We start from the raw sequence: 22,987 nt of genomic DNA on the forward strand, positions 1-22,987 counted from the left end.
TGGTCTTGTTAAAACTCTTTCAATTGTTTTTCTATTCTCTATTGCATTTAATTCTGCTCTAATTTTTATTTTCTTTGTCCTAGCACCTGAGGGCCTCTTTTGCTGCTCTCTTTCTACTTGTTCCAGTTGTAGGGTTAATGTTTTGATTTTGGCCCTTTCTTCTTTTTGGATGTGTACATTTATTGCTGTAAACTGACCTCTGAGCGCTGCTTTTGCTGTGTCCCAAAGGTTCTGTTTAGGATGTGTTTTCATGCTCGTTTGATTCTATGAATTTCTTTATTCCATCTTTAATTTCTTCAATAACCCAGTAGTTTTTGAGCAAGGTGTTGTTCAGTTTTCATGTGTTTGATTTTTTTTTCCCTTGGTTTTTCTGTTGTTGATTTCTACTTTTATGACTTTAAGTTCAGAAAAGATTCTTTGTAATATTTTGATGCTTTGGATTTTGTTAAGGCTTGCTTTATGGCCCAGTATGTGGTCTGTTCTGGAGAATGTTCCAAGTGCGTTGGAAAAGAAAGAATACTTGGCTGCTGTTGAGTGGAGTGTTCGGTATATGCCTATGAGATCAAGTTAGTTGATTGTAGCGTTTAGCTCTTCCGTGTCTTTGTTGAGCTTCTTTCTGGATGTCTGTCCTTTACCGCAAGTGGTGTGTTGAAGTCTCGTACTACTATTGTGGAGCTGTCTCTTTCTCTTTTCAGTGCTGATAGAGTTTGTTTTATGTATTTTGGAGCCCTGTCGTTGGGTGCGTAAATATTTATTATAGTTATGTCCTCCTGGTGTATTGATCCTTTGATCCTTATACAGTGTCCTTCTTTATCCTTTGTGGTGGATTTTTCTTTAAAGTCTATTTTGTCAGAGATTAATATTGCCACTCCTGCTCTTTTTTTTTTTATCTTCAAATCTCCTTTTATTACAACCTCCAGTGTGTTCTCCCCAATACATTGCTTCTAACAGAAAGCACAGTTCATGGATTTGAATTTCTGTTTTTCTGTGTTTCTTGCCTCTGATGAAGAGTAGAATGGTCAAAAGGCAGGCAAGCAGGAAGAAAAAGGAGGAGCCAGACTAATCCACAGTAATAAATTCAGCATTATCAGAACTGTAACAAGGAGAGCTAATGGTACTTAAACAGAAAAAGAGGATACATATTGCTTAAGTAAAATACTAGTATTAATCACATTACCAAAATTATCATTTAATTCCAGTATTTGAGACGAGAGCGCTACAGCCAATAACTGAACTCAGCTGAGTAACGAGTTAGGTAGGAGGAGGCACTTTTAATCTGAAGGAAGAAAGAAGTGGAAGACAACAACAGGAAAAATACAGGTGTTAAAAAAATTCTCTTTTCCTTTAGTGCTGGCCCAGGAATGATCTACATAATACAGCTCTCTTGCTAGAAATCATCAGGAACAACTGAGTTATTCCAGATTCTGTAACAGGGAAGATTATACTTCAACTTCCTTTATTTCCAGGGAAGGAGGCAATAAACTAAAATGTCAGAACTTTTGTTCTAAACTGTACATTAACCCATTTCTTCCAATGGTGCAAAGGATACTCAGTAAAGTGAGTGATATCACTATAAACTTTTCCACTTAGAAGTGAGAACAGGGTAAGAATCACCTTGAGCCTGCTGCTACTTTTTAACTTATTACAAGGCCTTGCAAATATTCCTGAGAACAATTCCAACCTGAGCTAACTATGAAGCAGCTGCCTGGCTAAGACTCTGTAAACATAAACATGTGAAGGACCCTGATGGTTTTCATTCACTTGAACATGGCAATACATGAGGTTAAACAGTCTTGTGTAGAGAAAAGGAAGACAGAATTGATGGTTTCCAACTCCATGGAGCTTTATATATGAGCTTACTATAAAATACTACATTTCAAGAAATCGGTATTCTATAGCCAAGGCTACTATTAACTTTACATTCCCCAGGGTAGTGGGGAATGCCATTAAGTGGTCTTTCACTGGGTGTCACCTACTGCCAGCTTCTGAGCAAGCTGTGCCTATGGCTTTGCTTGGGCAATCCTCCTGATTGAGTCAGTGACCTCTTTGAGTGTCCAGAAGCCAAGGGGTACCTAGAGGCTATCATTTGTCCTAGAGGAACCCCCCTCTGGGCCCCACATCCCCACTCCAGGCTCAAGGCACAGGCAGGAGAGGAGGAACAGAAGGGAACAAGTTAGGAGAAAGGGCAGAGGAAAAAGAAAAGTGTTATGCTCTGCCTTCAATTGCCTCACTTTGCATTCAGTGATGGTTCCTGTGTCGGACTGCCTAATTCTGTTTAAAAGCAAAAACATTTATCTAACACATTAACCAAGAAAGATCTGTACCAGGGGTAATTGTTAATTCTCTAACTACAAGGCATCTCATTCAATATCTAGAGAAAACATCTGGAACAATTAGAAGTTGGGAACAGCCCTAAACAAAACCTTCAATCCCATTTTTCTGTAGAATAACATACTCGAGAGCTGCCACTGAACCATAGAGTACTTTTGTACAAACTTGATGGTGCTCCTCCCAGATGAAACTCAGGTAGACCCACATTAGGGCACGGTGTGGTAAGTGGAGCACAGGCCACCAAGAGTGCTTGGCAGGGTAACAGAAATAACTGGTAACAACTGGAAAAAGCACTAGACTTGGAGTCAGAAAAATTCAAATCATTACCTTGCCTCTCATGCTAGAAGACTTTGAAAAAGTTACTAAACTATGATTAGGTTTCCTCAACCTGTAAACTAGAAATAAAAGGGATATCAATAGCTGTCAGAGCTGTGGGACCCTGGTGGCATAGTGGTTAAGAGCTACAGCTGCAAACCAAAAGGTTGGCAGTTCAAATCCACCAGCCACTCCTTGAAAACCCCATGGGGCAGTTCTACTCTGTCCTATAGGGTCGTTGTAAGTTGGAATCGACTAGATGGCAGCGGGTTTGGTATGGTTTTAATTAGAGGTATGAAGGTGAAATAAGGTATGTGAGAGAACTAGAACAATCTCTGATATACTGCAAATGTCCTATTAATATTTGATAAAAATATAATTATCCACACAAAAGACTTTTGGGAAAAAGATATTCTAATATGGAAAAAATATGCACCCTAAATTCAAACCATTCTCAGCTGAACCTTCTCAGTGATGAATGGATTAACAGGAGGCTATCACTAATGGCAGATCTTTTTACTCCAAGGAAAAGGAAACACTTTGCTGGCATCAAGTGTGTTGCTGAGACTAAATAAGACAATGCATATAGGTGAATTAGTCTGGTGGCTTTAAGTTGGTTCTACAATGAATGTGATCACCACCTCAAATTCTTTGAGAGAGAAGTTTGTGTGAAAAGACATGATAAAGAGAGAAGGAAACAAAATTCTCACCCATAATACTTTTCATTTCTACAAAACATCTCAGAATAATTGAAGAAATTCTATGCATAGTATATCTGTTCACATGACATGCCTTTAGAGAAAAGGGCAGGGAGCAGGCATTACTTTTATGTAAGTACAGGAAATTAGCACAAAGGCTGAGGAAATGAATTTCCATAGGAAATTAATGTTAGCTATTTTTCTGGGTTTACTGTTTATGCCCCTCAGGACAAGCCTAGGTAGTGGTTGTGTTTGACGTAAGAGATGGGTCAGAAATACAGGCAGGAGGAGGTATCAGGGATGCCTTTGGATGGGGATGTGGAACCAGACAGTCAACAATTGCATTTCTTTATTAGAAAGCTCTCTAAAGGGCACTGGTGGTCAGGAGAGACCCCTGTAAGGCACACTGTAGGCACTAGCTGATTTCTGTAGGCCCAGAATATTATCACTTTAGTACAGAGAGGATACATGATAAACTGGCATTCTTTAATTCTGTTATTTTTCTCAAGAGACTTTCACTGGCTTTTTGCCAAGTGATTAGAAATCACTACATTCAATACAGCAGTTAAGAAAAATTCTAGAGGACTTATTAACAGAATTTTTCCTCAGTAGTTCAAACAATAAGGAATAAACAGCAAATGAAATTCTTAATTCTGACATCTGAGTTCCATAAACAAGTTGGATTTATTCTAATCTTCCCTTTCCTGCTCTTTTTTGAGTGTTGTTTGCTTGATATATTTTTTTCCCGTCCTTTGAGTTTTAGTTTGTTTGTGTCTTTAAGTGTAAGGTGTGACTCTTGTAGGCAGCATATAGACAGATGGTGTTTTTTTTAATCCAATCTGCCACTGTCTGTCTCTTTATTGGTGCATTTAGTCCATTTAAATTCAGCGTAATTATTGATAGGTATGAGTTTAGTGCTGTCATTTTGATGTTTTTGTGTGTGTGTTGTTCACAGTTTTTGTTCCACTTAATTTTCTGTGCTGAGTCATTTTTCTTTATGTATTTTCTTTTCATCTTTTTCATTGTTGTTGAGTTTGTGTTTGCTAATAAGTCTTTGTATTTTTCTAGTTTTTGAATTTTGACTTGTATGGTTGTTAGTTTCCTTCGTGGTTACCTTAACATTTACCCCTATGTCTCTAAGTTTACACTAGTCTTTTATTTCTTTATATCGCCTTGACTTCCTCTCCATATAAAAAACCTATATATTTTTTAAGTCCCTCTTTTTTGTTTTAATGTTGTCATCTTTTACATATTGACATCTGTTTCCCTATTTCCAGTGTTGTAGGTTTGATTTACTTTTGTGACTTCCCTGTCTGGGTTGATATCTGGTTCCTCTGTCCTGTGTTCTAGTCTTGGGCTGTTATCTGATGTTATTGATTTTCTATCTGGAGGACTCAGTTTAGTATGTTTTGTAATTTTGGTTTGGTTTTTGCAAATTCCCTAAACTTGTGTTTCTCTGGAAATGCCCTAATTTTGCCATCGTATTTGAGAGACAGTTTTGCTGGATGTATAATTCTTGGCTGGCAGTTTTTTTCCTTCAAGGCTGTATATATGTCATCCCATTGCCTTCTTGCCTGCATGGTTTCTGCTGAGTAGTCCGAGCTTATTCTTACTGACTTTTCTTTGTAGATGACTTTTTTTTTTTATCCTTAGCCAGTCTTAAAATTCTCTCTTTATCTTCGATTTTGGCAAGTTTGATTATAATATGTCTTAGTGACTTTCTTTTGGGATCTACCTTATGTGGGGTTCGATGAGCACTTCAATAGATATCCTGTCGTCTTTCACGATATCGGGGAAGTTTTCTGCCAACAAATCTTCAACAATTCTCTCTGTATTTTCTGTTATCCCCTCCTGTTCTGGTAGTCCAATCACTCATAGGTTATTCTTCTTGATAGAGTTCTACAGAATTCTTAGGGTTTCATTTTTTAAATCCTTCTATCTGATTTTTCCTCAAATAAGTTGGTGTCAAGTGCTTTGTCTTCAATCTCGTTAATTCTGACTTCCGTTGCCTCAGTTCTGCTCCTCTGACTTTCTATTGAATTGTCTAATTCTGAAATTTTATTGTTAATCTTCTAGATTTCTGATTGTTGTCTGTCTGTCTGTTCTTGCAGCCTGTTAAGTTTGTCATTATGCTCTTCTCTAATCTTTTTAGTTTCCTCTATTACATGTTCTGCATTTTGTTTACTTTCTTTACTAATTTCTTGAAGAGTTCTGTATGTTAATCTTTTGTATTCTGCCTCCGTTAATTCCAAGAAATTTTCCTCCTCTGGAAAATTTCTAGATTCTTTATTTGGGAGCTTGCTGAAGCCATCATGGATTACCTGTTTATGTGATTTGATATTGACTGTTGTCTCCGCGCTGTTAATAAGTTATTATATTTATTTATTTTATGTTTGCTTACTGTGTCCTAGCTTCTTGTTTTGTTTTAATATGCCCAAATAGACTGCTTGTATGAGCTAGTTTGATTTTTGGCACATTTGAAACTCTAATGTCCTGTCACCAGGTGGTTAGATCAGTTACTAGGTATGTGAGCTCAGGGTCCGCGCACTCCTCCTGTATGGATTCAGCTCAGGTGCCCAGGTAGATAGCCACCAAATGTGTGGTGTAGGCTCTCAACTTACTGTCCTAGACAGGTATTGGTGATTGGTGTAGGCACAGGCATCAGGCTTCAGCAGGAGGACTCACTCTAAGCAAAGCAGGGGGCTGACGGCTGCACCCGAGTGTCCAGGAGGAAGGCATGTCTCTGTTCCCTAGAGCACGTAAGTGGGTGGGTTTTGCAGCCAGACAATGAGCACCTAATGGCTGTAAGGACTGAGGGACACCTCTTATTCATGGGCCCTTATGGCAGGTGGCTAGGTGGAACCACCAGTCCCTGATGTGGGTAGGTGAAGACCCTGCTTAATGGGCAGAGCAGTGTCAAATGTCAAGAACCTGCCACTTCACAGCGAAACAGTTGAAGTTAGAGTTCCGGTATATACCCTGTTGTACTGTGGTAATGAGGGCCTACACTGTTGAGATAGGCCCACACAAGCCTCTGCAGGGGGAGAGGCACTCAGAGTCCATGGATCCCTTATGCCTGTGCCTAGGCAAAGGAGCTGTGCCTACCCTGGGTTCCTGGTTCCTGGCTTAGGGGAGCTGGCAGTTTATTTTTTCCAGTTTGTTGATTTGTTCACTTTCCAAGGCAGGGAGAGTGGCTTCGGGCGTGTGACGGATCCTACTTCCGGCCCAGGGGACTTGGCGATTGCTTAAGCCGGTCTGGGACCCAGTGCAGAGCAGGGAGCGGGGAGGTAAATGGGAGAGAGATTTTTCTCTAAGGAGGGTGTTTTTGATCGGCGTGGTAGGCCATATGTAATTACTTATTTTTCACTCATGAGGGCTGCTTCTCACTCATTCTGGGTGGCCGAGTCGACTCTGGTTCTGGATCTCTCCTGGTGTGGAAAATGCACCTCTCGAGCAGGGCTTCTTGCCTGCCTCACCACTCACCCGCAAGCTGATCAGGCCTGAAGGGCTCAGGTTCTCACCAGGTCAGGTCTGGAACTCCTCGCTGCTTCCGAACTGTCTGTCCCTCCCCCTGCCACTCAGTCTGGTTCCTCAACTCTGCCTTTGATGTTCAGGGCTCCCAGATTGCCATATATGATCGGATCACTTGTTTTTTCGGGTCTTTGTTGTAAGAGGGTCCACTGGAAGCATCTGACTACTCTGCTATCTTGGCTCCGCCTCCCTTATCTTTGTTTCTTGACACTTAAATTTTCAGGTGTTTGCAAAGCCAGCTGTATCTGCTATTTCTATAGAATGTTCTTAAAGTATAATTTTTAAAAATCCACACACTTGTGTGTCACATCTTTAACCTGTAATTGGTGACATTTGTATATTGTTATTTACTTTTACCCTTGGTTTTTCTTTTTTTTAAGGAGTGGTCCTATCCTATGAGACGAGAGATGCAGGTATGACAAGTTATTTTTCTTTTCAAGCCAACTTGTATTATTATTATCATTATTAAATAATGTGACCTCACTTCACAGAAGATTTGAGACCTGCTGACTCGTGATCTGTAGGTTCACCACTGAGTATTTTAAATATTCACATATAGTAAGGTTAATCTTGGATCTTAAAAAAAAGGGAAAATGTGCAGAGTTGCTATAAGGTTCACATATAATACATGCAAGATGCTTAAGACAGCATCAATGTTTAGGTGCTTTGGCTGGAGTAAGAAAAAGTTATTTTCTCAAATATAAACATTGTAATTTTACCAGGTATTCAGTCATAATCTTTTCAACATTCATTCCTTGCATTCAGTCACTTCTTCGTTCTTTCATTTGATTTAGCAATTACTTATTAAATATCTGTTTTTTGAAAGGCACTCTGCCAGACAGTGGAGATTCACTATGCATAAGACACAGTTCGTTTTTGGAAACATTAACAGTCTCATGATTTTGATATGCAGGTGGACAGATGACTGCTGTAAAGTAGAGAGGGTCAAGAGAGAACAGGGAGTGCTTGGACCTAGGGGCAAGGCAAGGACTAAGGCTCGAAAGTCAGCGCAAGTTTGAGCCCAGGGCTGTGGGAGGTATTAGAGCAGACTAGACTCCAGAAAGTTTGAAAGCTGGATAGCAAAGTAGAGCCAGGGGTCTGGCTCAGGGTCTGTGGTCCATAGCCATTATGCTCCCAGGGACCATCAGTCAGGATACAAGAAAGCCAAAGAAGGGTACAACGAAAAGTAGAACAAGAGGAAAGTCAGACAAGAAAGAACCAGAAGGTAAGGATAAAACACGTAGGAAGAGAAAGAAAAAGAATATTACTGAGGAAAGGGAACAAAAATTTTTTTTGAATTTTTATTCTAGCCTCAAATCATAGAAACATGAATTAAGAGAAATACTTTTGTTATAGAAGAGTCATATCAAAATGCTGTTTGAAAGAAAGTGACGATTCATCATTTTTATTCTAAAAGGATAATAGATTCTTGTTAATTTTTTGTTTCAGAAAAATTATCCAGTAAAAACAGCTTAATTTGTCAGATAAAATTTAGAAAAAAAAATAAGTGTACTTCCTACAAATATATTTTAGAATAAATATTGGGGGTATTAATGTTGATTATCTCATTATGATAAGATGGCATAGGACCAGGCAACATTTCGTTTTGCTGTTCAGAAGGTTGTTATGAGTTGGAGCTGACTGGATGGTAACTAACGACAACAATATTGATTTGTACTTTATGTTTGGTTAATTGTAGATCTACAGGTTTCATTTAAATTGCCAGATATTGCTTAAAATGTTAGAAGAGCCAAAAAATGTTGGCCTGAAGTATGTCTTCTACATTGTTTATAACTATAGAATAATTATAAAAATCTGTTATAGCTACACATCATGTGAGTTATAGTTTCAAGAGACCAATAATAAAGTTTCATATGTAAAAAATTTATAAAAAAAAAAAGAATTCGGAAAATGAATTGCTGTCTTTTTCTTAGAGTAGAACTTTGTATTTCCTTTGAAAGTATAAGTGCAATATTAGCCTTATATGCAGTTTGCTTTTCTGTATTTGTCTAGATAAGTTCAGAAGACTTGACTCTAAAGCAAATCAGTCTTTCAGATACTGATTTCCAATCAGTTTCTGTAATTAAGTCCAGTTTGGAAGAAGTTAAAATGATAGCTAACCCACATAGCAATTCATTTTTCTTTTGCATTTCATAGCATTTGCAGTCATCTCTGCTAGCCCCAGAATCAAACAGTGTCTCCTATTCCCGGAAATCCCTTGACTTCTAAAAGTCTGTTTCCTTTCTCTTAGTGAAAATTCATTGTTTTAAAATATGTAAGTACCTATGAGACATTTTGTGTGTGTGTGCTATGGGGAATGCAGAGATTAGTAAAACATAATTCCCACAAGAAACTGGTAGAAATTAGACCTGCTCCCAAATAATTATGATATCTTACAGAAGTTCCTGGGAGGTGCAAACGGTTATCATACTCCGCTGCTAACCGAAAAGTTAATAGTTCAAGTCTACCCAGAGTTGCCCTGGAAGAAAGGCCTGGCAATCCACTTCTGAAAAATTGGCCGATAAAAACCCTATGGAGCGCAGTTCTACTCTGACACACATAGGGTTGCCGTGAGTCAGAATAGACTTGACAGCAACTGTTTTGTACAACTGAACTATAAGATCATACTATATTAATGTTTAAGGTATGATATATCCAGACTAAAAGCTTTCTATATTGAAATTACAAAGAATAAATTTGAATTCAGCATTTGAAAGGTAATTATTTAAATTGTTAAAACTCTGTCAGAAGGCAAACAGTTGATATTGGTCTTTTTTTTTTTTTTTAACTTTGTGATTATAGTATTACTTCTATTAATCATAAATAATTTTTAATCCTGTTTTATCTTGTGCTACTTTTGATTTGGCTAAATAGTTTTATGTAATCCAGGGAGTTGATTTTCTTTATGCCTGTTTTCTAGATAATACCATGGAATAGAAGTAAAATTTTATTTGAAGAGGTTTTATTAATCTAAAAGGCAACAATACAATGTTCAGATTCTATCCAAACTGCTTATAAAAAGCAGTATGCACTTGAAATACCCGACTTTTCAGACCTATATTAAACTTTAAATGTCTCATTTCATATTATAAAGGACATCTGCGTTTTTCTTCCCAATCATTTGCTCAGTGTGGCTAGGAAATACTGCCTAAATAGATAGCTTTTAAGCAAATTATTATAACAGCTATGAAAACACCACACAAATCCGATTTTATGATCTGTATAGTGTGTAGATTTAGTTTGCTGATAGTAAATATCTTTCTGTCTCTTTTTTTCCCTAGGAAATTTTACCTGGATTATTTTTAGGCCCATATTCTTCTGCTATGAAAAGCAAGGTATGAGCTTTAGGTTCATCAAGAGACTTTATTAACCAACTTTTCTGGAGAGTTTTTAGTAGCGATAGTTCTATTTTATAGCACGTCTTCAGATATTTTGTGTTAACACTAATTGTCACTCTGGAGTGTCTGCCTCTTTCTCAGTTTTACTGGATCAGTGGTTCTTAAGAATTTCACCACAAATCACAAATGAGTTCTTATATTTTATTTTTCCTTTAAAATCCATGGTGAAAGGTTTACCAAACAATTGGCCTTTATTTAATACTTTATTTACCCTCTGAAATATTAGACATCTGTAATTACTCATCATAGCTTCTGAATAGTTTGAGATACAGTTAAAGCCCAAAATAAGGAAATAACATTTTAGTTATTGGTCATGCCTTATTAATGGTAAGAGTGTGTGTGTGTGTGTGTGTGTGTGTGTGTGTGTGTGTGTGTGTTTGTGTTTGTTTGTGTTTTAATTGAAAGTGACTCAAGTCTCATTTCTGTTTTTGCAGACTTCAGAGATCTGGGTGCTCTCAGTTAGAAAGCATTGCACTATATAGATGTCCTGTAGAATTAACTGAATTAATGGGCTGCTTCAGTTAACACAGTTAAAATGGTAGAGTCTGATTTTAATACATGTAGCAGTGTTGTTGCCACTTCCTAGAGGATTTAACCAGTGCTAACACTTCTTTGCTTATAACAACATTACTAGTTCTCTTTGAATTAGAAATCCTGTCTCTCAGATGGTTTCCTCAAACTTTGGCTATTTAGAAGTCGGTATACTTAAGTTAGGAGCCCTGGTGGCACAGTGGTTAAGTGCTCGGCTGCTAACCAGAAGGTCACAGTTCAAACCCACCAGTTGCTTCACAGGAGAAAGATGTGGCAATCTGCTTCCGTAAAGATATACAGCCTTGGAAACACTATGGGTCAGTTCTACTCTGTCCTATAGGGTCACTATGAGTTGGAATCAACTCAACAACAAGAAGTTTGGTTTTGGTTTTATACTTCAGTTATGGTATCTACCTACAGTTAATTTTGTAATAACTAGAGTTTTAAGCATTCATTTTATAATTTGATATGTTTATGAATTTTAGGTGAACAGGAGTTTTTAAAAGTTAAAGTCAGTCCTTTTGAAATTGAAAGGTTTTTTGACTGTTGAGGCATAACAAAGAGGTAATGCCCGGTCATTTTGATGGCCTTTATTTGGTGGTCAAGTATTAGGGAAGGAGCCCTGGTGGTGCAGTGTTTACGTGCTTGGCCGCAAACCAAAAGGTGGGCAGTTTCAATTCACCAGCAGCTCCACAGGAGAAAGATGTGGCAGTTGGCAGTCTGCTTCCGTAAAGATTACAGGCTTGGAAACCCCATGGGGCAGTTCTACTCTGTCCTATAGGGTCGCTATAAGTCGGAATCGACTCAACAACAATTTTTTTTTTTTTTTTAAGTATTAGGGAAAGGGTAGGCAGGTGACTATAGATTTAACTGTGCCTTACTTTGTAAATGGCAAATAGAAACAAAGTTATTTCTCAGTTATGTAGTATTCACAAAGTACTGGCCTTCAACATGTTTTTCAGACGATTTTCTTTTTGTATTCACACTATGCTTTATAAATATACCTATTACAGTATTTTTCATGTTACATTATAAGTATTTGTTTACGGATCTGTCTACTCACAACTTCTTTCCCCTCAATTTCACCACTGTTTTATTAGACTTAGGAAAAGACCTTGTTTCTTCTGTGACAAAATTCGATGTCTCCTAACCTGAGTCCCCATAGTATACTCCTTTTTCTTTTCATACCATTATCCAAAAGTTATCTTTTATCAAACTAATAATAATAGGGATAAAGAAACCTTAAGGAATGAACTCCTCTTTTCAAAAATTCATTTACTTAAGCCTATGTTTTTATTAAATTCAAATACAGTTTTAATAAAAGGTAAATTTAGGCTCTTTGAAACTAGTAAACTATTTCTTTTGTAAAATTTCTCTATTATTTGTAGGTATAGATAAAGTCATAATTTGTTTTATATAAACAAAAAATCCACTGAAAAATACAAAATATTTGCTCTTACATTAGGGTTCTATTTTGACAAGGTTTGTTTTTTACTTGTTGTCGTTGTTAGATGCCTTCTTACTTGTTAAAACAGGACTTTATCCATAATTATATATGGCCTCTTTTAGTTTCTCACGTTAATTAAGTAGATATGGGAACGCTATCCTAGATCATCAAGTGTAAACAAAGGAATGAATATTGAATTCATTTTGGAGGTTTGACATAAATGTGAATATGGAACACTGGCTGATGATTAATCCTAGCTTAAATCCTTACCTACCTTCCTATAACTCAGATTGTACTGAGGAAATACAAAAATAATTGAACTCTAATCTATGCCAGACATAGGAAAATGTACTGTGAAAATTAACATTTATAACTTTCGAAATCCATGGAATTATTCTTTGACTTCTATTGTGAATTTTAGTTCTGGACTATTTAATGTAGAAAGTGGGAATTAAATATATAGGATCATAAATTGAAAGTGTCATAGGAAATACAAGTTTATTCTGATTCTTCATTCCAGCATGAGTTTTCATTCATTTATTGAATACCTACTATGTGCCAGGCACTGCTACACATACGTAATATAAATCAGTGAACAAACAAACAAAAAATTCTTGCTCTCATGGAATTTACATTCTAGCTAGTAAAATAACAAGATATCTATAAACTCACTGAACCCTATAATCACTTAGAAATAAAAATTTATTATTTGGTAATTTCCAGAGTTGTCATGTTAAATTGCTTTAAAGATAAATGGGGAAAAAAAGTACTACAGGATATAATATCATTAGAGTTGACATTTTTAACTTCAGGAGAATTTTAAACCAGTGAATGGTTGATTAGAGTCTGTGAATTGTATAAATTAATTCTGGCTTGTAGTAGAAAAAATGTACCGAAAAGGGTACATAGTAGTCTAGAGAGTTGAGCTTTGGTACTAATATTAATTAGGTCAGTGGTAATGAACTAGTTACTAATTTAAGTGTTGTATGTCTTAGTAGTCTCTCCAAAAGAAGAAAGGGTATAGTCTATGTATATAACTACCATTTACTAAACACTTGACATGTGACAAGCACTATGCTAAACACTTTACCTATATTATATAATTTTCAAAACCACTCAGTGAATAGGTAGTGTTTTCACCATTTTCACACGAGGAAGCTAGGCATTAGAACTCAAGTCATTAGCAGAAGTAGAATGTAAAGCTTGGCCTGTCATGACTACAAAGCCTATACTTTTACCCACTGTGTAGTACTATTTCCCAAATAGATTAAGATCCCATCTAGCTGTAAAATTTTAGATGAAAATATGCCTTTTAACCTTTTGAGGACATGTAATGTATTAATCTTCAATCATTGAAATATCTTGCTGATCACTTGAGATATATTATTATGAAATTAAATTTAATCCTCCATACTTAAGACTCATTGTTTCGAGAGTGGTTATTATTTCTATGTTGGGTCCTGTGTATTTATTTTCATACAGCCTTGTTATACTAAGATAATGTTTTCTATTTTAAAACTACTGCTCTCACCTGTCCCCCTCTTTCTTTATAGCTGCCTATACTACAGAAACATGGAATAACCCACATAATATGCATAAGACAAAATATTGAAGCAAACTTTATTAAACCAAACTTCCAACAATTATTTAGGTAAGAATTGTTGCTCTGATTTGTAAAAATGTTAAGTGTAGCAAACATCTAATGTAGTTTTTATTTCAAGTTTATTTTATTCTATGAGACTATTCTCTACATATCTATTTTGCAAAGATGGGCCATACAGTACATAATTTTAAAAAGAAATTTTATTTAAAAAAACTTTAAATAGGTAATTCATGTACATAATGTGGAATTCAAAGGGTACGAAAGAATGTATACTGAAAGTAGGTTTTCCTATTCCTATCACCTATATACTTGATTCTCCTCCCTAGAGCCATCCACTATTAATTCTTCTTGAGTATCCTTCCAGAGTTATGTGTTGCATATGCAAGCATGTTTATGTATATATTTATTCAATCAGTTTCCTATTGATGGACATTTAGATTGTTTCCAGACTTTTGCTAATACAGCGTATAGTGAGTGTCCCTGTATATACGTCAGTTAATATGTGAGTGTATCTTTAGGGTCACTTTGAGTCAGAATCGACTCGACAGCAACAGGTTTGGTTTTTTGTTTTGTTTTTAAATATCTATAGGATAAATTTGTAGAAGTAGAATTGCTGGTTCTTAGAATTTTAGTAGATGTTGCAACTTACCCTCCAGAGAGTTGTATCATTTTATGTTCCCAGTATCAGGTGTATGAAAGTGACTCTTTCCTTGGTATTTCACCAGGACAGAATTATAAAACATTTTACATTTTTTCCAGTCTGGTGGAGTAAAAATGGTGTCTCATAATTTTAATTTGGCTTTCTATTTATCTTATAATGAATGAGGTTGAGCACCTAATGGTGTTTAATATTCTTTAACTTTTCAAAAATGATTTTAAAAGTTTTTAAAATAAAGAGTATATTACAGATGACACAAAGGTCAAAGGATACATAAAGGTATATAATGAAAGTAAGTCTCTCTCCTCTAAACCCAAACACCCAGCTTTCCTCCTGGTAGATGGCTACTATTAACTTTTCCTTGAATATCCTCCTAGAGATGCTGTATCTGTATAAAAGCATATATAGTAAAAATACTTCAGTGCTCTGCTTTATTGTTTGTAAAAATGAAAACAACCTAAATGTTCATCAACATACTGGAAAATATGTTGTTTAAATATGCAGTAGAATACTGTGTAACTGTGAAAATGAATGAAGTACATCTATGTGTTGATATGGAATAATTTCTAAGATTTATTACATGAAAAAGCAAGATGCAGAACCATGTGTATGCTTTCAGTGTGTTTAAAAAATATTCAAAACATATATGTATGTATACGTGTGTATATATATGCATATATACATATATGTACAAACATACATACATACATATGGAGCCCTGGTGGCGCAGTGGTTAAGAGCTGGGCTGCTAACCAAAACGTCAGCATTTCAAATCCACCAGCCGCTCCTTGGAAGCCCTATTGGGCAGTTCTACTCTGCCCTATAGGGTCGCTATGAGTTAGAATTAATTCAACGGCAATGGGTCTTGTTTGGTATATTCTAACGTAAAATATATTGAGTGTTTTCTAATTGTAAAAGAAATACTGTCCTTTATAGATATTTTAATAAATATAGAATGACACCAAGAAAAATATTTAAAACTCATTCATAATTCTATGGTCCAGAAAAAACAGCTTTAGTTAACGGTTTGGAATATTTCTTTCTAAATCTCTCTCTGCTGTTTGTGTCTATGTTTACATATAAACTTGTGTATATTAAAGAAAATGGCAGTGTATTTTAAAATACCATGCTATTACATTTATAATTTGTACAGAATTTTTATTTTTAGTTAGTAATGTTCTGGGTACAGGCTGTTTATCCTTAGACTTAGGATACTAGCTTCTTATAGATTGGTGATAGTTCTAGTAGTTCTGACATTCAGAATGGCATGCAGTAAAATGTCTTAGTTTGAATTAACTTTTTTTTTTCTGAAGTAGTATTTTGTATAGCATCTATGTCTACCCAATCACTTCAAGATAGAGCCATTGTCAGAATCCTTGTAGTTTTTCTATTGGACTTTCCTCAGATCCTTAGCTTTGACTTTCTGTGATAAGCCCTGAATTTATTTGTCACTACCTAAATGATCATTAAGGAAGTGCAATTTTTAAAGGAATATTGACTTAAAAAATTAATTTCTTAATTTGATTTTTTAGTTAGTAAAATGGTGGTCCTGGGTAGGTAGGTTAAAAGTGGAACTTTTTCACAAAATGGAGTAAGCTTCACATATTAATAATGCCTTACTTTAAATGTTTTCCAAAGTATAAAATTCCAGGACAGGTGGTCTCTTAGAAAACAATGACTATTTCATCAAACTGCTGCATTCTGTTTTATGAGCTCCTTTTCTTTCAGACTTTGAGCCTTCATCTCAGCTGTCGTCTGTAGGATTATGAGGAGAGGTCGTAGGGCTACTTAGAGAAGAATCTTCTGGTCCTAGGGAGGTTGCTAGAAATAGAAGAATAACAGCAGAGATGACAAGGACTTACAGTCTTTGTTTTCTGGGTCCACTCTGATCTAGAGGAAGATTTTTTGCTGGTTGCCAAGAAATTTTCAAAGTTTCTTTTTTTTACACAGAAGGAGAGTTTTATCTGAAATTGTGCTTGTAACAAAATATTCTGTTTTCAGATATTTAGTCTTGGATATTGCAGATAATCCAGTTGAAAATATAATACGTTTTTTCCCAATGGTAGGTATCAACATTTTAATATCATTTAAAATTTATTTTATGATTTGACCTCCTAATCGTAGTTCTACAGCTTAATCCTTGTGAAACGTAATTCCCTCTTATACTGCTTTTAGTTTCTTGTGATTGAAAATCATGACATAACATTTTAAAGAAAGTGAATTCTTTGTAGAGATGTTTCTTATGATCTCTAAAAGTATGAGAAATCACATCTTGAATTTATTATATTCAAATTAAATTTTAGCTCCTGTATAACTTTTTAAACTTTCTAATAATTGTATTTGTAGCATTTTGGAAATTCTTAAATTAAAATAACTTCTATTCATATAAATTAGCTGGAAATTTATTATTTTCAGTATATTTTTGTATTTTATGCTTATTTTGATCTGTATGTTTTATTATAACCCATTGTCTTTTGCCTTCAGACTAAAGAGTTTATTGATGGGAGCTTGCAAACTGGAGGTAAACGATATTTCCTTTACTCAGCTAATGTTTATTTTCAGGAAAGTTTATTTGTTACAGTTATTTTTTCAGCTTTAAGTACAGAATATGGACGTTGTAATTAAATATAATAGAGTATTCCTAAATTTCTGTTTTCCAAGCTACTGTGTCATTTGGATAGCCTTTTTTAAATACCCCTACGGCACTGGTTTCAAATTGTTTCAGCATTAAATCTCTTTAATCTAAAAGTCTGTTGTATTCTCTACACAACTAGTGTAAATAAATAGTAGAGATTTGAAATTAATAAATATCCAAGTGGTATGTATGTCATCCACCACTCGTCTGTCAGTTTGTTGTACTATGGTGCTTACACGACTCAAAATGTGAAGAAACAGCTGCAAACATCCATTAATAATCAGAATGTGGAAAGTATGAAGTATGAACCAAGAAAAATTGGAAGTTATAAAAAATGAAACGGAATGCTTGAACGATCGATATCCTAGGCATTAGCTAGCTGAAATGGACTGGTATTGGCCATTTTGAATTAGACAGTCATATGGTCTACTCTGCTGTGAATGAAAAATTGAAGAGGAATGGCATCGCATTCATTGACAAAAAAAATTTCAAGATCTATCCTGAAGTATAACGCTGTCATTGATAGGATAATATTCATACATCTATAAGGAAGACCAGTTAATACGACTGTTATTCACATTTACACACCAACCACTAAGGTCAAAGATGAAGAAATTAAAGATTTTTTATCAACTTCTGCAGTCTGAAATTGAGCAAACATGCAGTCAAGATGCATAGATAATTACTGGTGACTCGAATGCGAAAGTTGGCAACAAAGAAGGATCAGTAGTTGGAAACTAAGGCCTTAGTGATAGAAACTACGCTGAAGATCACATCATAGAATTCTAGAAGACCTACAAGACCAATGACTTACTCTTTGGAAATACCATTTTTCAACAACATAAACAGCAACTGTACATGTGGACCTCACCAGGTGAAATACACAGGAATCAAATCAGCTACATCTGTGGAAAGAGACAATGAAGAAGCTCAGTATCATCAGTCAGAACAAGGGTAGGGGCTGACTGCAGAACAGATCATCAGTTGCTCATATGCAAGTTCAAGTTGAAGCTTAAGAAAAGTAAAACAAGACCACAAGAGCGAAAGTACAACCTCGAGTGTATCCCACCTGAATTTGGAGACCATCTCAAGAATAGATTTGACACATTGAACACTAAAGACCAGACAAGTTGTGGGATGACATCAGTGACATCATAGATGAAGAAAGCAAAACATTAAAAAGACAAAAAGAAAAGACCAAAATGGATTTCAGAAGAGACTCTGAAACTTGCTTTTCAATGTAGAGTAAAGCGAATGGAAGAAATGAAGTATAAGAGCTGAACAGAAGATTTCAAAGGGCAGCTCAAGAATACAAAGTAAAATATTATAATGAAATGCACAGAGACCTAGAGTTAGAAAACCAAAAGAGAAGAACATGTTTCTCAAGCTGAAAGAAGTGGAGAAAAACTTCAAGCCTTGAGTTGCAATGTTGAAGGATTCTGTGGGCAAAATATTAAAGAATGCAGGAAGCATCAAAAGAAGCTGAAAGGAATACATGGAGTCACTGTACCAAAAAGAATTGGTCAACCTTACAGCCATTTCAGGAGGTAGCCTCTGATAAAGAATCAATGGTATTGAAGGAAGAAGTCCAAGCTGCACTGATGCACTGAAGGCACTGGCGAAAAACAAGTCTCTAGGAATTGACAGAATACCAATTGAGATGTTTCAACAAATGTATGCAATGCTGGAAGCCCTTACTCGTCTGTGCCAATAAATTTGGAAGACAGCTACCTGGCCAACCGACTGGAAGACATCCGTATTTGTGCCTATTCCAAAGAAAGGTGATCCAACAGAATGCATAAATTATTGAACAATATCATTAATATCACACACAAATAAAATTTTACTGAAGATAATTTAAAAGCAGTTGCAGCAGTACATTGACAGTGAACTGCCAGAGATTCAAGCCAGATTTAGAAGAGGACATGAAAGGAAGGATATCATTGCTGATGTCAGATGGATCTTGGCTGAAAACAGAATACTAGAAAGATGTTTACCTGTGTTTTGTTGACTATACAAAGGGATTCAACTATGTGGATCATAGCAAATTATGGGTAACATTGTGAAGAATGATAATTCCAGAACACTTAATTGTGCTCATGAGGAACCTGTACATAAACCAAGAGGCAGTCGTTTGAACAGAACATGGGATACTGCATGGTTTAAAATCAGGAAAGGTGTGCGTCATGGTTGTACCCTTTCACCATACTTATCAGTCTGTATGCTGAGCAAATAATCCGAGAAGCTGGACTATATGAAGAAGAACACAGCACCAGAAGTGGAGGAAGACTTATTAACAACCTGCAATATACAGGTGATACAACCTTGATTGCTGAAAGTGAAGAGGGCAAAGCACTTACTGATAAAGATCAAAGACTAGCCTTCAGTATGGATTACACCTCAACATAAAGAAAACAAAAATCCACACAACTGGTTCAATAAACAACATCATAAAAAACAGAGAAAATACTGAAATTGTCAAGGATTTCATTTTACTTGAATCCACAATCACCACCCATGGAAGCAGTGATCAAGAAATCAGATGATATATTGCTTTGAGCAAATCTGCAGAAGACTTCTTTGAAGTGTTAAAAAAAAAAAACCAAAGATGTTACTTTGTGGACTAAGGTGCGCCTGACCCAAGCCATGGTATTTTCAGTCACCTCATAAGCATGCAAAAGCTGGACAATGAGGAAGGAAGACCGAAGAATTGATGAATTGGAGTTATGGTGTTGGCAAAGAATATTGGATATACCATGGACTGCCAGAAGAATGAACAAGTCTGTCTTGGAATAAATACAGCTAGAATGCTCCTTAGAAGCGAGGATGGCAAGACTTCATCTCATGTACTTTGGACATGATATCAGGAGGGACCAGACCTTGCAGAAGGACATCATGCTGGGTAAAGTAGAGGGTCAGCGAAAAAGACGAAGACCCTCAGCAAGATGGACTGACTCAGTGGCTACAACAATGGGCTCAAACATAGCAACAATTATGAGGATGACACAGGATGGGGCAGTGTTTCATTGTGTTGTGCATAGGGTTATTATGAGTTGGAACTGACTTAATGGCACATAACAACAATAAAAACATGTATATGATATAAAACATTTAAGAAAAAAATTGTTTTACTATGGTTTGATATTTGGTTTTTAGCATATTTTAACTGTTGAATGAGGTATTTTTCTATTAGAATAACTCTTTCTTTTTTTCAGGAAAAGTTCTTGTCCATGGAAATGCAGGGATCTCTAGGAGGTATGAAGTTAGAAATAATCTTTATTTCTGTAACATGTAATTAATGAATTGTACTTTTTATGTTTTTTTTTTCTAAAATTTTTTTCCTTTCTTCAGTGCTGCCTTTGTTATTGCGTACATTATGGAAACATTTGGAATGAAGTACAGGTAAAGTACTCTAAGGGCTGTGGGGACCGTGGTCTCGAGGAACATCTGGCTCAATTGGCATAACATAGTTTATAAAGAAAATGTTCTGCATTCTACTTTGATGAGTAGCATCTGAGGTCTTAAAAGCCTGTGAGTGGCCATCTAAGATACTCCACTGGTCTCACCCCTTCAGGAGGAGCAAGGGAGAATGAAGAAAACTAAAGACAGAAGGGAAAGATTAGTCCAACGGACTAATAGACCACGTCTGCCACAGCCTCCACCAGACTGAGTCCAGTACAACTAGGTGGTGCCCAACTACCACCAGTGCCTACTCTGACAGGGATCACAATAGAGGGTCCCAGACAGAGCTGGAGAAAAATGCAGAACAAAATTCTGACTCAAAAAAAAAGACCAGACTTACTGGCCTGACAGAGACTGGAGAAACCCCAAGAGTATGGCCCTCCTTGGCCACTCTTTTAGCTCAGTAATGAAGTCACTCCCGAGGTTCACCCTTCAGCCAAAAATTAGACAGGCCCATAAAACAAAATGAGACTAAAGACTCACAACAGCCCAGGGTCAAGGACTAGAAGGCAGAAGGGGACAGGAAAGCTGGTAATGGGGAACCCAAGTTTGAGAAGGGAGAGTGTTGACATGTCTTGGGGTTGTTAAGCAGTGTCATAAAACAGTATGTGTACTAACTGTTCAATGAGAAACTAGTTCTGTAAACCTTCATCTAAAGTACAATAAAGGAAAATAAAAGAAAGTACTCTGAAACCTAGACACAATTTAAAGTCTCATTAAAATGAAGCTTAAGAGATGATTTGGAGTTTGAAGTTAATATTTCCTGTGATTATGTAATCCAGTCGTATTTGATTAAGGCAGGCTGTTATATCACATAGTAGTCTCTTAACCTTTGTAGGTCTGCTTAGGCCAGTATTTTTTCATTTTATGAGGCTAGTACTAACTTGTTATTTTAAAAAACCAAAGTAACACTGATGGAATACTACTTAAATTTACCACTAGGGAATTGGTTAGTCTGAATTTAAAAACTCTCGGACACAAAGTTTATTAGTAGCTTTCATCGTTTAAAAGACTTTTTATTATGTTTCCCTGTGATAGCAGTTGGATGAAAAATTACCTAGGATTTGTGTATAGCTTCTATTCACTTCAGTATAGTCGTTCTTATCCAAAATCATCTTTTCCAAGCATATCACATAACTTAAAAAAAATAGTCTCATGAGCTTCTCCCTCCAAAGCAAGGCAAACAACCTGACCAGTGTACAGTGTTTCTTTTCTCAGTGTGTCTTATTGTACAAGTTAGAAATCTTACAGTCATCGTGGACACCTCTCTCTCTCTCTCACTCCCTTGTCTTCCACACTGATCCATTACCAAATCCTGTCTATTTTATCTCCTAAATATATCTGTGTACATAGACCAAGAGGCAGTCATTCGAACAAAACAAGGGGATACTGTGTGGTTTAAAGTCAGGAAAGGTGTGCATCAGGGTTATATCCTTTCACCATAATTATTCAGTCTGTATGCTGGGCAGATAATCCGAGAAGCTGGACTATATGAAGAAGAATGCAGCATTAGGATTTGAGGAAGACTCATTAACAACCTGTGATATGCAGATGACACAACCTTGTTTGTTGAAAGTGAAGAAGACTTGAAGTAACTTACTAATGAAGATCAAAGACTACAGCCTTCAGTATGGATTACACCTCAACATAAAGGAAGGAAAAACCCTCACAACTGGACCAATAAGCAACATCATGATAAATGGAGAAAAGATTGAAGTGGTCAAGGATTTCATTTTACTTGGATCCATAGTCAACACTCATGGAAGCAGCAGTCAAGAAATCAAACAACGTATTGCAGTGGGCAAATCTGCTGCAAAAGACCTCTTTAAAGTGTTAAAAAGCAAAGATGTCACTTTGAGGACTAAGGTGGGACTGACCCAAGCCATGGTATTTTCAGTCCGTTCATATACATGCAAAAGCTGGGCAGTAAATAAAGAAGACAGAAAAAGAATTGATGCCTCTGAATTATGGTGTTGGTGAAAAATATTCAATATAACATGGACTGCCAGAAGAACAAACAAATCTGGCTTGGAAGAAGTACAGCCAGAATGCTCCTTAGAAACAAGGATGGCGAGACTTAGTCTCACGTACTTTGGACATGTTATCAGGAGGGACCATTCCCTGGAGAAGGACATCATGCTTGGTAAAGTAGAGGGCCATCGAAAAAGAGGAAGACCCTCAACAAGATGGATTGACATAGTGGCTGTAACAATGGGTCCAAGCATAACAATGGTTGTGAGGAAGGTGCAGGACTGGGCAGTGTTTCGTTCTGTTGTACACAGGGTCTCTATGAGTTGGAACCGACTCAGTGGCACCTAACAACAACAACAAAATAGATCTTAAACTTATCTCCTCCTTCATCACCATTCTAATCCCTT

At 36.3% G+C, this 22,987-nt stretch overlaps 1 protein-coding gene across 2 annotated transcripts in view; it reads left to right on the forward strand.

Moving 5' to 3' along the window:
• STYX (serine/threonine/tyrosine interacting protein) overlaps positions 1-22,987 on the forward strand; it is a 56,510-nt gene that overhangs the window by 16,729 nt on the left and 16,794 nt on the right. The window contains exons 2-8 of one of the 2 annotated variants that reach the window (XM_004370869.2): positions 7,256-7,288; positions 10,157-10,210; positions 13,805-13,902; positions 16,514-16,574; positions 16,997-17,033; positions 20,363-20,402; positions 20,499-20,549. In XM_004370869.2, the coding sequence (XP_004370926.1) occupies positions 7,256-7,288; positions 10,157-10,210; positions 13,805-13,902; positions 16,514-16,574; positions 16,997-17,033; positions 20,363-20,402; positions 20,499-20,549 (374 nt within the window). Of the gene's footprint in view, positions 1-7,255; positions 7,289-8,799; positions 9,151-10,156; positions 10,211-13,804; positions 13,903-16,513; positions 16,575-16,996; positions 17,034-20,362; positions 20,403-20,498; positions 20,550-22,987 lie in introns of those variants that run through there. The other variant, XM_023726192.1, reaches the window with a different exon arrangement.

Source organism: Trichechus manatus, unplaced genomic scaffold (assembly GCF_000243295.1).
Source record: "Trichechus manatus latirostris isolate Lorelei unplaced genomic scaffold, TriManLat1.0 scaffold00010, whole genome shotgun sequence".
Taxonomy (NCBI): Eukaryota; Metazoa; Chordata; class Mammalia; order Sirenia; family Trichechidae; genus Trichechus; species Trichechus manatus.